The 16,753-nt window shown below is 34.3% G+C and overlaps 1 protein-coding gene across 2 annotated transcripts; it reads right to left on the reverse strand.

The window, feature by feature from the left end:
• Positions 1 to 562: 562 nt before the first annotated feature.
• On the reverse strand, positions 563 to 16,479 carry LOC110825399 (uncharacterized). 2 transcript variants are annotated; one of them, XM_088219277.1, is made up of 9 exons: positions 15,907 to 16,472; positions 15,618 to 15,709; positions 14,814 to 15,514; positions 8,997 to 9,067; positions 8,242 to 8,331; positions 7,914 to 8,126; positions 7,446 to 7,544; positions 4,656 to 4,788; positions 563 to 1,242 (listed from the first exon to the last, which is right to left on the reverse strand). In XM_088219277.1, the coding sequence occupies exons 1-9, from the start codon at positions 16,270 to 16,272 to the stop codon at positions 1,082 to 1,084; spliced, it is 1,926 nt and encodes a 641-aa protein (XP_088075403.1). In that variant the 5' UTR covers positions 16,273 to 16,472; the 3' UTR covers positions 563 to 1,081. The 2 variants fall into 2 exon arrangements, with proteins under 2 accessions (XP_088075403.1, XP_088075409.1); XM_088219283.1 differs by lacking the exon at positions 7,446 to 7,544 and having other exon boundaries at positions 15,907 to 16,479.
• Positions 16,480 to 16,753: the final 274 nt, after the last annotated feature.

Genomic DNA, 16,753 nt, shown 5'->3' on the forward strand with positions numbered 1-16,753 from the left:
TTTTGTCCTCACAAAATCAATTGTTCGTTGTACTTGCTAAAGGATTGAGTAATGTTTCAAAATAGTTTTACTAATCTGAAAATGAAAAAAACATATTCACCAACTCGAGGGAGAGTGTTGGAAAAGGAAAGCTTAAATATTTTTTTTTCTTTTTGTATATGTATAATCGGACATATTATATAAGACCCGATAAAAATATCTCATAAATTATATTGAATTACAAAATAATTGAAATTTCTTTTTACATAAACATGATAATTCTACAAATGAGTGAATAATCAATTGTAACATCAATAAAAAGTACAATTTTCTCTACAATATATATATATATATATATAAAGCCACCGCGAGAAATCTCATCGCCAATTACGGTGGAAAACCCTAACAGAAAATAAATGAAAACAAAGTAGATCAAATTAAATTTAGTTATGCTAACAAGTATACTCAAAATTTTCAAAATTTCCTAACCATAAACAGGATAAAGTAAAAAAATAGTAGTTAAACAATGTTTTGACGTTCTTAATTTATAATATGCAAAAATAAATGAAATGAAATGAAATAATTTCAATAAGTCAACAAATTGCTTCATACACATGATATGCATTTAAGATACAGTACAATACAAAGTTCAATATTGCTTCATACAAATTCCTCCTTGCGTAGTCTACAAACCTGATAAATTCTGAATTTACTCGAATAATTTAATATACTACCCAACTAGATTTATGTTAATATTATACAACAAAGAATATCGTCATTAAACCAGATGAAGTGTCCAAACTACACAGGATAGTGTTTAATCCCAAACAAAAAGCTGCGACCACAAACTTTGTCAAGCAAAAACTTTTCTGTAGGAAGCTGATTGATTATGCCTCCCGCTCATCCTTCATCTTCTCCTAGCGTTACTGTGAGAAGTGTAGCTAAAACTTTGGAGAGCTTTAAATTCATTCCATATATATTATCACAACATTGCTGCTTGCACTTTTGACAAATGTTCACCGCAGGTCCTTTGCAGTCTTCAGCAATTCCAGCTGAAGCCTTTTATATTGTGGAAAAAGACAACAGGTATAATTTGCCAACCTTATGGAGAGCTTTCTGCCTCTTTGGATGATTTCATTGGCAATGTATGAAGAAAGGATTGAAGAGCCAAAAAATTTTCCCTCAACATCATATTGTAATCGTATAAATGTTGAAAGTTCTTCTGGATTTCAGACATTTCTACTTCAGAACCTGCCTTGAATTCTGTGATGACAATTTAGCCGGATCAGCTAAGCTAAGCAACTTAAGACAAGGATCTTGAAAGCTAAATTTGCCGAACAACAAGCAAATCACATTATCAAAAAATATTTATGAGTTATGAAAAAAAAAATGAAGAAAATAAACGTAATAAAAGAATGTGGTTCATTTTACTTGGCCTACATCTACAAAAATATATTCCATATTCCAATCACAAGTATAGTGAAAACTGCATAACTCTCTCACTCTTGAACTCTGATATTCCTCTTAATTCCTTAAGTTATAAAAAGTTATAATTGGATTTATGCAAAAGTTGTTATTATTATTTTAAAAAAAGAACATACCAAAATAACATAGTTCAATCCACTTTATCTACATCATCGGAAACATCCCCTATACTCCAGTAGCGAGTGTATGAACAAAATAAATGATCCTCACACTCTTGCACCCTGGCATCCCTCAATTCCTTATGTTACAAGAAGTTATATTTCTTAACCTGTGTTTTTCTTATTGCTCTCTGATTGAACTCTTCTCTTTTTGTAAAGAATAGCTATCTACTTATGTTAAACCGAGAAACCTTCTTTGGTTTATGTTTAGTTGTCAAGATTTTTGCTTGATTATGAATTAATCTTCAATATCCTATTCGGGTTACTACTGGAACTTGACGAGCCCAGATAACAGATCTCGCTTCAACCCAGTGTCAGCAAAAGAAACAAATTTGCCCTTAGGCTTCAACCCCTCCTTCTGAATGCCAAGAGAACAAAGTGTAATTGCAGCACAATTCCCCAAATAACAAATTTGATGGCAACCCCAAGACCTAGCAAAATGAACTACTCATTTCTCGTCACGTTGCACCAATTACCTTCATCAATATACTTTCATCAATGAGAAACCAATTCTTCAGTGAAATAATATCATTGCTATAAGTAGGTTATGCACCTCAAATTACCGAGTTTCTTGACAACACCATTGAGAATCTTGAGATGTGCTAACCCAACAGCTTCAGTCTTCACCTTCTCACTATTTCCAACAATAATGTGGCCAAGATCTTCAGTGCTCAGTTCTTTATCTCTGCAACTTTTTTTTTGAAATATTGATCTCTGCAACTATACAAGTAAGAAACTAAATCCTTCACCCAACTATCAACAGTTCGGCAATAAACTTCACTGGCATCATTACCATCATCCATTTTGTTCCTATTTTTCTTTTCTGGCAAGTGCTTGAAACTCTTCACATCCTCTCTGAACTCAAGGCAGGTCCTCTGAGTGTTACTCTTTTTCCCATAGTAAAGACATCCATATTATTTGTCTCAACCAAAGTTTTTCACGTAGGTTAACTTTTCCTCTTCAATGACTAGTCCCTTGACAAACTCTTCCTAATGTCTAAAATGTGCTCTTCATCAGACACTCTCCTCCGCCATATTATTCTCATTCAACATCAACTGAGCAACCACATAATCAAGATTTGATGTTGCATCTTATATGACTTGGAAAGAATCAACAACAACAGTGAATGTTCTTATGAATTTTCAGTTTCTAAAATATAAATTTTAACATGTAATTGAGGTTTTTGCATGTCTCATTAATAAATCTACCAAAACATATATCAAAACCATCATATATATTAAATGTTAGAATATATCCATATATAATACTAGGTTTTAGTGTTAATTTGTTTGTTAAGGTAGGAATAAGAGTGAAAGAAAATTGGCAACCTGCCAAACCCACACGACCTATTCAAAGTTATCCCAGTTTTTGAAATCGAAACTGAATTGAATCAAACTACATTGTTCCTTTTTTATATTTTGGATTTGGCAGTTTAAAAATCTATCTGAATCTTATCCAATTCTATATATAAAAAATATTATATATTTTAAATTTTTAATTAAAAACTATAATGCCTAACCCATTATCCACCCATATCCTAGCCGCCGCTCAACTGCATCACATTCTTCCTCTTCTTCAAGCCACCCACCTCCACCATCCTACCATCTTCTTCAAGTTGCACCATTATCGTCCGAGAGGTTCTTTTCTTTCTTATTTGTTCTTTTTTCCATTCACTAGTTCACTTTTCCATCTGCAAGTGAAGGGCTAATCATGGATGTCTATTGCCTGTCTTCTGCTCTTGTTTATATTGCTATGTACCATTTCAGAGAACTGTGAATTACTCAACCGGGTAGCAATAAGTACAATCAAATTCACTTAATGAACATAAAGAAGGAAAAATAGGAAAACTATAAATGGGAACTCAGCAGTGGGTGGTTGAGGAACTTGGTGAGAAGACTTTCAATAGGAGTTCATTTCTTTTCGAGGGGAGGGAACGGTGGGCGGTTATTAACCCAAAACTCAAGGTGCAAATAAATAACAATTTTATGAAACCACCTTGAATCTGGGTGGGTTCGAGTTTCTGAATTTATGTCCAGGTTGGGTTCAAATTTCATGAAACCTGCACCCGAACCAAACCCATTGCTATCCTAAGTAGGGTATATTAGGTATACCAATAACTAAAGTTGGGGGTATAATCCACTCACGATATTAAATGATATACATATTTTAAAGAGACTGATCGTGACTATAACTCCTAGGCATAAATCTCGATTACTGCATCTGCTATAACTACAATTCTAGTGAAATTGTGACTTCCTGAACCAAATGTAGCAATTAGAGTGTCTAACGTGATAACTGTTACGCTATAACCCTATAGCAAACCTATCAGCCAACCAAACAACCTAAGACTGTGTTGTTTCTCACTGTAGTTTAAGCATATATATGGTAGGTGAAATGTTGTTGACCCTTGCCTAAATGATTACATGTCCTTAAATTGTTATAAAAAAGCCACAAAAAAAAGTTCAAGTTGGTCCTATTGGATTGAATTAGTAACACTTAAAGATTTGTTGGAACAATGCAGTAAATACCATAATAGCGACCATCTGAGTTGTTCCAAAGTGTTATGCATTAGTTTGTAATTTCAGCATACCATTTCCAATTATCACTAATTTTGTATTTATTCACATTAAGTTATACGTAAACGTACATATTAGCACAAAAATTAATAAAAAAAAGCTAATGTAACGGTAACATTACTGTTTAACTTGAAAAACTCACTAAATATCAAACTTTATACTGTTTCTTAAAAGATCAAATAATAGAAATCATGTTTAGAAATTTAATATACAAAATATTAAATAAGTCAAGCTCACTATTAGAGGTATACAAGAACATTTTAAGTTTCATTCTTTTTTTAAATAATTGCTTTATCTTATTTTTATTTTTAACTTTAAAAATAATGCAGTCACATATTAAGTTTCCGACTACTGTGCATGAAGAGCATCGCCAGACAACATTTGACATTTCTCCATATTAGTAAACATTTAATAAGGAAAAAAACATGGCTAGTAAATTTTCAGATACTAGTCATACCTAGTGGAGGTGGAAATGGAAAGATGTTATCATCTCTACCAGAAAAGTCTTGAGGCAAAGGGGGTCTATCACACGAGCCAACACAACTCTTATTACCATCATCTTTGGAGCCACGGACTTCGCTTTCTGTAGGCTGCAAATAAACGCAAAATATATTTAGCTTTAGAACTTTATTTTGATTATAGAGAGAAGAGAAAAGTACAAGAAGAGAGGATAAGAAATCCTCCTATGCCAAGAAAGGGCAGAAAAAGAAACATGTAAAAATCAATCTAAAGCTGGATAACAATCCCTTTGCAAAATAGCTAAAAAACATCCCTAAGCAATCCATGAGCCTTGGCCCAAAGAGAAGGATAAAAAAAATTCCCTTTTAGAAAAAGATGAAGGTAAGGTAGCAATCCTTGAAGAATTTAGCATTGCACTGCAAACAAAACACCCATAAACTAGAGAGAAAAATGCATCTCTTGAACACCCTAATTTCCTTCTTTGCTCCAATTCCCTTGAGGGACAAGGTGAGGAAACATAAGTGATGGTGGAGAGTGCCACAAAGAAAAAGATCCCAAAGAAAAGCACCATAATCATTTGGCCCCTTTTTTTAAGGTACCATTCTCATTCCACCTTTTCATTTTCTGAGGAACCATAATCATTTTTTTTTTCTTATTGTAAAGTACCATGATAACTTGACCAATAAAAAAAGATTCTTACACATCATAATCTCAATATTCATACCCCCATCTTTTCTAGAAAACACATCCCATCTCACCAAGTAATCTTCTGAAGCCGCACCCATATCCAACCAAAAAAATTCCTTATGATCCTTGTAATTTTCTCCACCACTCCCCAGAACCAAGAAGACATTTCTCTCATTTTAACTTCACAACTTTTGCAAAGGACTGATACAAGAAGATATTCCTAATCAAATTAGTTAATAATATTAGCAGGACTAATAAAAAATCCCATTTTATCCAATCTTTATCACATAATTCGGAAGAAAAGAAGTTAACTTTCCCTGAAAAGCACCATTATCATTTACTATTTACTGTTATGTTGCTTTGGGATTGAGTCACAAGTTTGTCAACTAAAAGTCTTCAAGCATGTGTGAACCTACTTGTTGGAGTTTTGCCCTGACAGCCTATGATTGGGATCTTCAGACAGAACTCTCGTTGTCTTAGAGAGTAGTCTAATTTCTTGAAGGATAATGGTTGGATGCTATTAAGAAAGTATTTGTAATGAGCATCACCCTGTTGTAATACCCAGTTCAAACAAATAATTAATTATTATTTAATTACAGATCCAAGAGTATCATCTATTTATTTTATAAAATTTTAGATTATTTTAAATTTAATATAAATTGTTGGAATTTTTATTATGAGGTAGATAGTTACCCCATATATAGTTATGTATTTGCTAAAATTTGGTCTAAAAACCTATCTCTATAGAATATAAGAGAAGAGGAGAAGAAGGAGATTGATCTGCAATCACTGAGGTAAGTTCCCAAAACTAATTTAGGTTTTGATATTATAGTATTTATGCATGGTAGCTAGCTAGAAAAAGAAGACAAAATAAAAGATTTTGGAAATGACTTTTTCCAGCGATTTCCCCTTTTTCAGGCCAATCTCCAGTGACTAAACATGACTTTTGCTCATATAAAGCATATTGCCGTTTATTTGGGTGTATTCAAGGAGTTGTATATTTTGGTAGTAAAGAATTAGAATATGTATCATATCCTAAGAAGTTCAATTATTTCTAGATAAGAGTTCAGTATGCTACTTACCTAAATAACTCTTTAGACTGCATAGATTATATATTAGACTTCTCATCAACATTCATATACATTATTAGAAGTTTTGAATATTGATTTGATATTTTGAATGAAAAGAGTTTTAAAGAAATCTTTATATTTTATCAGAAACTATGGATTTGGCATTAGAGGTTAGTAGTCATAAAAGTTTATTCTAGTATCTTATGATATTTTAAAGTTATTTTGAATTTTATTAAATTATCCAATTGCTTATTAGTTTTGAAATTGCTTATTGATTACAAAATTTATATGACAATAGATATAAATTCTCTCTAATTTATTATTTCTTGCAGAAATTTTATCAAATTTATCATTTGATAAAACAGGGCTTGATAACTGAAATCATCTTTTGCATCATTTTTTGGATTTATTAGTTACATTATTCTAAAGTTTTTTATAATGCAAAATAATTTCCTTTAGCATTTGACCAATTTATATTAGTTAAATAAGTTATTATATAAATAGGACATCTTTTCTTATACCTTTTGATTTGGTAATTTTACACAAAATACGAAGGGGAAAAGTCTTCATAAAGATAAAATTAAAATACCCGAATTGCGATCTGAAAATGCATTGTGACTTATGATATACCAGGCCATAAAAACCAAGCCCTTAACTGATACAAAATACCAATCCCCTTTTTTTTCTTTTTTTGAAAGTAAAACTGTAAAAAATGTAGTAAAGAATTGATGATCCCAAGAGGTACCTCCTATACACAAAATATTTACAAGTTTGTCAAAGTATTGACTATATACCCAAAATCCTCCACCCTAATTAATGTACACTCTCTAATAATTATTTTGCATTCCAGACTATGAAACATCTTATCTGTTATTCCATTCAGAGAAATAGAGATACTTCTATTTTCGAAAACTAAATACACCCTGAATTTTCTAAACACTAGCCACGCATGTTAAATTGAGTTGAAAATGGATGGAAACAGAAGTTAAAGTATTTTCAGTAAATGGGAAAGAGGAAGGAAGAAGACATACAGGTTCCCCCCTTAAATTTGACAACCTCTCCAGATTTATTGCAGCATCTACTTTAGAAGATTTCACTTCATGAGTGTGAGTGTAGTCTTGGGTGGCACTCTACATGATAAATAATCGGCCAATTAGGTGAAAAAAGAAAACTTTTTTGTAAGATAAAAGTGTAAAAAGTATATTAAATAATCAATGGTACCAAGAAGGTATCTCCCATGTACAAGATATTTACAATTCTGTTAGAGTATCAACTATATATACCCAAAATCCTCCACCCTATATATGTTGTGACCCAGGAAAAGAATCCCTGATTTTACAAATTTCCCTTTCTATCCCCTCAAAAGCCCTATAATTCCTCTCTTTACAGATTACCCAAAACATACAATCAAGAAAAAAAAAGACCATGAAATACAGCCCTAGATCTGTATATAAAGCTAGTAAATGAACCTAACAACCAACAGAAAATGAGAGCACTACCTTCTCACTAGGTAAGCTGAATTTCTTGTTAAAACTTATAGTATCCATCCTGTTTGTTTGCCTTCGCTTCCTCATTGATACACTTCCATGAGAAGATCCATTACCACGAATCGACGGTCTCGTGAGATTGCTGCAACCTGATTCCTTCTTAGCATGGTTGAATTCATCGTCTACTATGCTACAACCCCAGGTGTACATGACATATTTTCTCAACTAGGTAGAAGAAGAATGTAAAAGCCAGTTTTAACAAAAGGAGATTTAAGCAGAAAAGAATAACCTCAAGAAAAATAAAGGTATTATCAACTTTCTCACATAAGAAAGCAATTACTTTAGCCCAGTGTTCTTGTGCTTTCCGACGATTTCTAATCTTTCTCAAAACACTATCTTCAATGCGGAGCTTTTTTATTCTGTATTCGCACTACAAAAACAAAGCAAGAGAGATGAATCCTGCTGGAGCAACAAGCAAGTTTGTTTAACAGAAGGAAATCAAAACCATCAATGAACTAACACAGCCAAATGCTAGCTGACCATTTAGGAAATAAGGGTCAATTTCACAAATATCTTAGTTTGGTAACTCAATTGAGAAGAGAAAAGGCTTCTTTTGATAATGGAGTTCCATAAGGAGAGTATGAACAAAGGCCCAGTCAGGTATTATCCTCCCTTTGCTCCGCCACAATCACCTTCCTCTCTGGTTTATAATTATGTCCATGGCATATTTAGTAATACCTCTATAAAGCAAATCTAGAGCCTGATTTGCAATGGTAATCAAAGAAGAAGGGGGTAAAAACGCCTTACTCTTACAAATATATCTCCACGACATTTGCATCACTGTCCCGCTCATCACCCCCCACCCCTACCTGGCATACAAAAAGCATCTAGCCCATATATTCCTCCAAATTTCGTCCACTTCAATGTTATTGATATAAAATGCATACTTTAAATATTTTAGATTTTGGAAACTAATACAGAAACACGTCTGATGGACTTTCCTAATTATTAAAACATGTAAAGGATAGAGCAATGGGGAAACTGAGATAAGTGAGACTTGGAAACACAGGAGAAGAAAAGACCACACACACTCACCTGCACCAAGAGGTAGAAAAATATGCCAATACTAATGCAATATAGACCACCAAGATCCGCGAGGAAGCTCACTACAAGGAAATAGAAGATAGCATTAAATCCTAGACTTTTTTATAGAAAAAAAAGGACATTAAATCCTAGACTATAAAATAACTGAGATTAAAAAAATTCTACTTAGTAGACATGATAGCTATACTAAAAATACTTCTCCAACACAATTGTATGAGTCATGCATTAATTGCTTTGTTAAGATCTGGAATCTAATCAGGTGTTACATGAAAAATATAAAAACTGTTTCAGCTAGAAGAAAATGAACAAAGCCAGTAAGATGGGGAGGGGGGGAACTTCTTTACCTCATTGTTCTCATTTTAGAATGCATGGCTCAGATTGACAGAAAAGTAGTTCCTAATTTTTGTTTCCTAAAGCCATATATGGTACACATATAAACAAAATTTATATGTCGTAATAAAGTATGTGTTTTATGTGATAGTAAAGTATAAACAAAATTTTTTTATAGAAACAGAAAAGTGTTTATTCTTTTTGAACCTGTAGCAGATTTTTATTATAACTTTCTAAAGATTGTTTTCATTTTCAATTACCAAATATTTGATTTATAAACATGAATGAATTTAAAATTGAGAACCAAAAAAGAAAGCATTGTCATGTACTAAAAGGTATCTTCCTTCTAGCTATAGTTAAATTAGAATTAAATTAATGCCTTATAACACATTTGTAATCTACCTTATAAAACAATCATTATTCAATTTTTTTGGAAATAAAGACAATCATTATTGAATATTGTCAGAAAAATGGAATGAAAATAATATTATTGGCTAAGAGACATGATGACACTTCTTGAAGATAGCAGACGCCTCCCGTGCAAGGAATTTAGCAACTCTTTCTCTATGATTTAATTTAGCTTATATTTAAAAAAAAAAAGGATTTAATTTAGCTTTTTTTTAACATCATTCCCTTACAGTTTTGCATAATTGATAGAAAGTCCTTTTCAAGGTCAAAAGCAGTTGCCCAGATTTAGAAAGTACGTAGATTTCTTAAGTTGTACGTCTTTTTTGTTTCACTAATAACTGGCTTTACTTTGGTAAGGCTGTTAATCAAATTTTTGAAAATGGGTACGAAAATAAGTGACATATGTATGTGACCCATATGCCAATCTTTAAGATTGATGCATCTAGGAAATACCAAAAGCGATCATGCATTGTTGTTACTTAACTTAAATCATTTCTCAAAAAATACAAACACATATTTTTCTCAGCAAACTTATCTAATTGCATCGGGCAATCAAAACCCACACCTTAGCTGCAATGCTCAAGGGATCCTAGGTATGACTCCCGATTTCCTTCTAGCTATTTTCCTGGCCTTTTCTAGTTAATTTTCTAGTTATTTCCCACCTATGAAACCTTAATTTCCAATCTAGTTCTTAGATGTGGCATCTATACATCCATAAATTTAACCTGTTTTCCTAACTAAGAAAATAAATCCTAGATTGTCTGATACAAGTCAAGGTAGGCCAAATCAAACTAGACCATAAGAAAGCTCAAGATTACTTGAAGGCTCACGGTCACATGAGCACACATGACTATATGAGCTTGATAGCTCAGGGTTTCAAGGAAAAACATGACCAATTGATGTTACAAGGCCATGGCCACCCTAAGGAAGAGCAAGACACAATTCAAGATGAATCTCAAGGCCTCATGAGCATGAGAGGCAACGGTTTAGGCACCATAAAGGATGAGTGTTGCAGTATGGACCATCCAAGCTTGGTAGGGTGCGGTTTGGGTTGTTTAATGGAAAACCAAGGCAGGTTTGGCGGTATAATTGGAGATCACAGCAACATGGACCGTCCAAGACAAGGTCAAGGCATTTTAGGCCATGGACAAAGTCCATATACAAGGATAAACACAACATATGAAGGGTTTGGGATACGTGTAAGGACTATTACAAGTTTAAAGGCCCAAGAACTCAAGAAAGCCTTCCAAACTTTTGCTCAAGAGTAGATCATGAAGGAAAAAGCTTGGACCAGATTTGGAGGCCCAAAAGGGAAGAAAACAAGGCCCATTCAGCCAAAAGGGAGCTGGCCACCCCAAGCCCTATAAAATAGGATCACATGGCCAAGAGGATTTCTCACCCAAAAGAGATTTTCACCCCTCTTCTTCTCCATCTCAAATTCGGCTACAAAGAGTCCTAATCCAAGTAGGACTCACGGGAATCAAGCTTAAAGAGTCCAATTTCATCTTTTCAAGAGTCCTAGTTGAATTCCCCCTTCACAAAATCTTATAAATACGTGTTTGAGTCATCTTAAACATGCAAGGATCAAAGGAGCTTATCTACACCCCATGGCCGATTCTCATCTAGATTTTCCCGAGGAAGAAGAGTCCTTTTCTTCACAAACTTGGCTGGATTTTATCTCATCTTCAACACCAAAAATCATTAAAATAAAGAATCAAAAACCGTGCAAGATAATCCAAGATAAAGCCACCACAATCCTTGAAAAGTTCAACAACCATTCAAGAGAGAGAGGAGTCTTAATTTATGTTAATTTACAAGTTTTTGTTTTATTATTTTTATTAGAGTCCTAGATAGGATTTCAAGATAAGTTTCCTAGATTTTAGATTTTGATTCCTATTGTAACTCTCAAGGCCTATGACTATAAAAAAGCCTCACTTCTTTGGTAATGATCAATTCAGTTTTTCATCAATAAAATTCATAACTTTTCAAACTTATAGCTTTGCCTTTTTTAGCGCTCTTTAAGAGGTTTTTTCAACCGTTTGGTTGAGTGAAAAATTGGTTTTACTTATCAAAGTAACTCTTGTGGTGTCTTATCAATTCTTATTCTTTTCCCCAATTATCTTAATTTATAATCACATGTTAATTGTGGGTTAAGTAGGGAGGATTTATTTACAGATTAAGTTTTTGTATGTGTGGATTTTTTATCACATTGGTTGATCCTGAGTTCCGCATCATTGTCCTTTATTATGATGTTTTCTCACGTATCCAATTTCCCAATGCTCCAAAGTTGGCAGATATTATTGAAGATATTTGGGATAAAAGGTAAGTTTCTTTTTCATAGGAAAGATATATACTAGATGGGTCATTCTCTCTCTCTATAATGGAAAATTTTAAGGCTTTATTGATATTTTGATTGACATATAAATATTTTTTTTACATGAGTTGGCACCCCTTCAATGTTTTGAATAAATGAATTATAACATACTTTTTATTTAAAAAAAAAAAGAAAGATATATGCTAGATGAAAAAGAGGAGTCACAACCTAGAGGAAGATAAGCTATCCTCCCAAAAAAGAAAGAGAAAATAAAAAAAGCAATAGAAGAGTGTTATCAATACAAAATATTTACCAATCCCTCTAAACCATAGAAAGATGAATGCCCTAAGGAAACCATGAGGATTAATCCAGAAAGCGTAAACTTCATAGAATGATTTTTTTTCCTCACAATTTTGTATTGCATTGCTCCCGAGTTATTTATAAAAGAAGTTGGGGAAGACAAAATAAAGAATTCAAAAAATTCCGAAGTTCATATATTCTATACATAAATTACATTCCTAACCACAAGGCAGATACTATGCTAATCATCCCTCCTAAAGCTGAGTGCGGAACAAGCAATTGCAATTTTGAGGACCTGTCTGCATGTGAGACCTTTAGTGAAGATGTCTGCAAGTTTCTCTTGAGTAAGAATTTATCACATTTATAGAAGGCGTACAAGGAATGTTCACAATGAAATGTATGTCTAGATCAACATATTCAAATTGTGTATAATGAGCTGGATTAGTGACCATATGGGTAGTGCTTACATTATCACACTAAAGGTTTGTGTGCTGTAAAGCGCGAAATGTATTCAAGTAGAGATTACTTTCCCATGGGAGATCAACAATAACAAAGGTAGTAGTATGATATAGAAGTAGTGAGCACTCCTATCAAGCCTAAGCATACGTTTGACGCAGAAGGAGATGATAATCAGTAGATAGAGAAAGATACCACAAATTGTTGACAGCTTGATTTACACATCTCACACCAGGTAGGGTATAGATTCTGTTGAGAGCATAGCAAGTTAGTTCATGCATGACCTAAAGGAAAGACACCTACAAGCTATCTATAGAATTCCATACTCTCTTAAGGCCACACATGAAAAAAGGATCTTGTTCCAGAAGAATAACGGGTTTTACCTAGAAGCTTGTATCAATGCAAATTATGCTGGCTCTACGGCCAATAGGAGATCCAGATTAGGCTATGTAATCTAGTTACATGGAAGAGTAAGAAACAGACTATGGTTGCAAGGTCAAGTGCTGGATGCTTAATTTTGAGCTATTGCACATGGAGTTCATGAAATTTATAGCTGAAGATAATCCTTGATAACCTAAAAATAAGCAAGGGGACTATGAAACTCTATTATGATAATAATTTTGCTACCAATATTGCACATAATTCAATGCAGCATGACTGCACTACATACACGATGTGGATAGACACTTCATAAATAAGAAGTTGGCCAGTGACCTAATTAGCACTCTGTAGATACCATCAACCATATCAGCTAATAGAGGTTCTAACCAGGGGTATCTACTTCAAAGTTTCAATAACCATATGAGTATCAAGAAAACATCTTCCCTTCCTCTGGCTTCACCATCAGTTTCGACAAATCATTTATGAGTCTCATGTGGTTGTCTAATACAATCAATTTCTAATTGCAAGAATAGAGAATCCCTTTCAGAGTTGTAATATCTGATAAACCCCACATGTAATGTTTTGGTTTACCCCAATTCCTTTATGCAGAAAAGTCGATCCTTATATTTTCTACATTACAAATGTGAGAGAAATACCCTAGAGAGACTTTAGTTTACTCTAGAAACCCGTAATTTAATTTACCCATCAAACTCCAAAACATAGGTTAAGCATTTGCCTGAAATATTGATTCACCTACCGCTACTTTCCGAAATTTCTTAAGCCTTCTTAGAAAGTATGATAAGTACTCTATCCTTTACATATTTATCATCTAAAAGGACTACAAGTGGCATGCCCACAGGTCAGCAAACATAACACCAGCTAATACTACCCATAAGTAAACCGTTTGGGCTACCGAAGACAAGAAGTCTTGTTTTCATTTCAAGGTAAGATCTAACTTCAGAACTCACCCAAGAAACCTTCAATTCTCATATGAAAAGATCTTGTCTTTAGTACCAAATGGAGCAACCCATGCTGACATTTGGGATAAGATGACCACATTTATGATGCCAGCTGAGAAACCATCAATTCTCAATCAAAAACTCCTTTTTAAAAAAAAATAACTCAGACAAAAGACTCCTTGGCTTTGCCATCAAATCACTTCCCAAGTTTGCCTGCCTTGCCCTTCAAATAGTCCTTCAATCAAGGCTCCTTTTGAAAATTTAACCACTCCTTTGTCCATCTCTACTTCAAAAACATACATGCAGATAACCCAAGCTTCTGACTAAATGTATAACATTGAAAGAACCACCATTTCGATTAAGAAAAATCACAATGTCGCAAATAATTTACCAAACCTGAAGCCTTTCTAAACCATTATGTTCCAAAATGTCCCATTGTCAATGTAAAGGACTTGATTGAGGTATGTTACAACTACATTTACATGTTGTAATTAGGAGGCAATATAAGAAACAAACTTAACAAGATATCAGAGAGAAAGTGCACAAAGTTCTTTTTGTGCAACATAAAGATTATGTCAATGCACAAAAAATAGATAGGAAAGAATTATTTACTGAACATATGCCAATTAGTGTAATGTACAGAAGAAGCAAAATTCTTACCAGGACCCATTATGTTTTGATTATCTATCTCAACAATGTAGGAAGAGAGATAGTTGACAAACAATGTGGTGTTGATAAGTCCATCTGTAGAACTTTCAAGGGAGGCTTGGAGTTGAGCATCATCAGCATAATGTGAACCTGGGACAAACTCATGAAACAGGGGTTGGATGAGCCTTAGATCATTAAAATTATGATATATTCGTGGAAAGAGGCTGAACTTCAATACGTTTGCCCCCAACCCTCTGAATGTTACCGGTCTATCACTAAGCACGCTTCCATTTTTTAGGGTTCCACCAACAAAGCTGGTATGCTTTTTATTGGCGTGATCTTTAGCAGTGAAGTTGAAGTGAAAACCAACGGCAGTGGCAGGATTATCGGGAAGATCAACAAACAGCCACGAAATGTACATATAATCATGACGGAGACGACAATTGCTACACTTTAAAGTTATGGTCGGCCCAGCACTGGTGTTGTGACATGAATAGCCCACAAAATTCGAGAGAGAATCGAATCTGAAGCCAGGGAAGCCTGGATCCCCAGTAACTAAAGTACCAATACCGCGCAAGTTGGAACAGCTCATGCTAGAGACGGCGGTTATGTTAAATTCCATGTCATTGATGAAAGAAGCTAGCTCAGGTGCATTTGCGGCTTTGACGTTATGTATCTCGATGGTTCGCTTGCTTATTATTTGGTAAAGCAGCCTGAGAAGAAACTGAAAGGCCAAGTCAATATCCACCAACAACAGAATCAATGAATTGATAACTGCAGCAGCATCATATGCGCATCAAGAGGTTCCATACTCACGCAGCAAACAAGCCGATGAAGAGTATCCAACTTGCTATTGAGAAAGTCCCCCCAAGCTCTGTTTTCCGCTTCTTAACCGTACTCTGGTCGTCCTATTAAAACATGTGACCAAATTCGTGTAAATTCCAGACTGAGTTAGCAGTTAGTTTCACAGAATTAAAGGTGAGTCAAAATCCACAAACAAACAAAGAAAAGATAAGAGGGGTAATTGAGAGAAAAACATAGTCGTTAGTAGGGAAGGGAAATACTAGGAAAGGAAAGTCAGAAATGAGAAAGGAGGAGAAATTACGAGCCAATGCCTGGTGGCAAAGCAAACATCCAAGCGGCTAATCCACCATCTGAGGTTAAAGACGAGATTTCTGCCATCTCGGAGCTTAAAGAAGCGGAGGAAGAAGCAGAAAGCGAGCCAAGAGAGAAGTAAAACGAGTGTAGCCTCAAGGAAGACGGCCTGCGACTGCGTGAAATTCCTGATGGAATCGAAGGAGAATATGGTCTCGGGAAACGACAGCGCGTACAAATCAACGCCGCTATCAGTAAAGATCTCCGACCTCGTTCCGAAAACCTCACAGCTGTTGGTAGTGGTGTTCAACAGTTGCCCCACCGGACACGCACAGTGCGTCCCGTTGTAACTCAACGCGTTCTTCGGACACTCCATTCTCAACCAACACCTTCCGTCCTTCTTCCTCCGGAATCAAATCGTGGAGTGGAGTTATCGAGAATCTTACAGACAGCAAACCAGGAACAAGTAAGGAATTTTTGAAGTTTCCGTCCGTCTCTGTCTTTTCCCCATTTGGCTGCTGGCATAGGATGAAATGACGTCGTAGCTGACGGATAAAATTACAGAACTACCCCTTAGGTACGCTAGAGGAAATTTCTTCCGACACTTGATTCAATTAGCATCCTTGATAATAAATAGTCAATTATTGCAGCATGTTTCGGGTGGTTAATATTGTTAATTACTTAACCGAAAAACTACTTTCGGAAAAACTTTTTTTTTGTTAGTTATTTTTTATTACGCAGATATTATTTTACTTTTTGTAATTAAAAAAAGATATAATTATTTTTTCTGTGGTTTCATAGTTTAAACATTTGAATTGATCTTTATATTAATTTGTTGTTATTTTAATATTTTACTT

The sequence above is a fragment of the Carica papaya genome, chromosome 1, assembly GCF_054855325.1.
Source record: "Carica papaya isolate Zhongbai chromosome 1, ASM5485532v1, whole genome shotgun sequence".
NCBI classification, from domain to species: Eukaryota; Viridiplantae; Streptophyta; class Magnoliopsida; order Brassicales; family Caricaceae; genus Carica; species Carica papaya.

Coding starts and splice junctions, on each gene's coding strand:
- LOC110825399 (XM_088219277.1), bottom strand. CDS start 16,272: ATGGAGTGTCCGAAGAACGCGTTGAGTTACAACGGGACGCACTGTGCG. Junction 7,545..7,913: donor TCAGCTTACCTAGTGAGAAG/GTAGTGCTCTCA, acceptor TTTATCATGTAG/AGTGCCACCCAAGACTACAC. Junction 4,789..7,445: donor CAAATTTAAGGGGGGAACCT/GTATGTCTTCTT, acceptor GTTTATTTGCAG/CCTACAGAAAGCGAAGTCCG.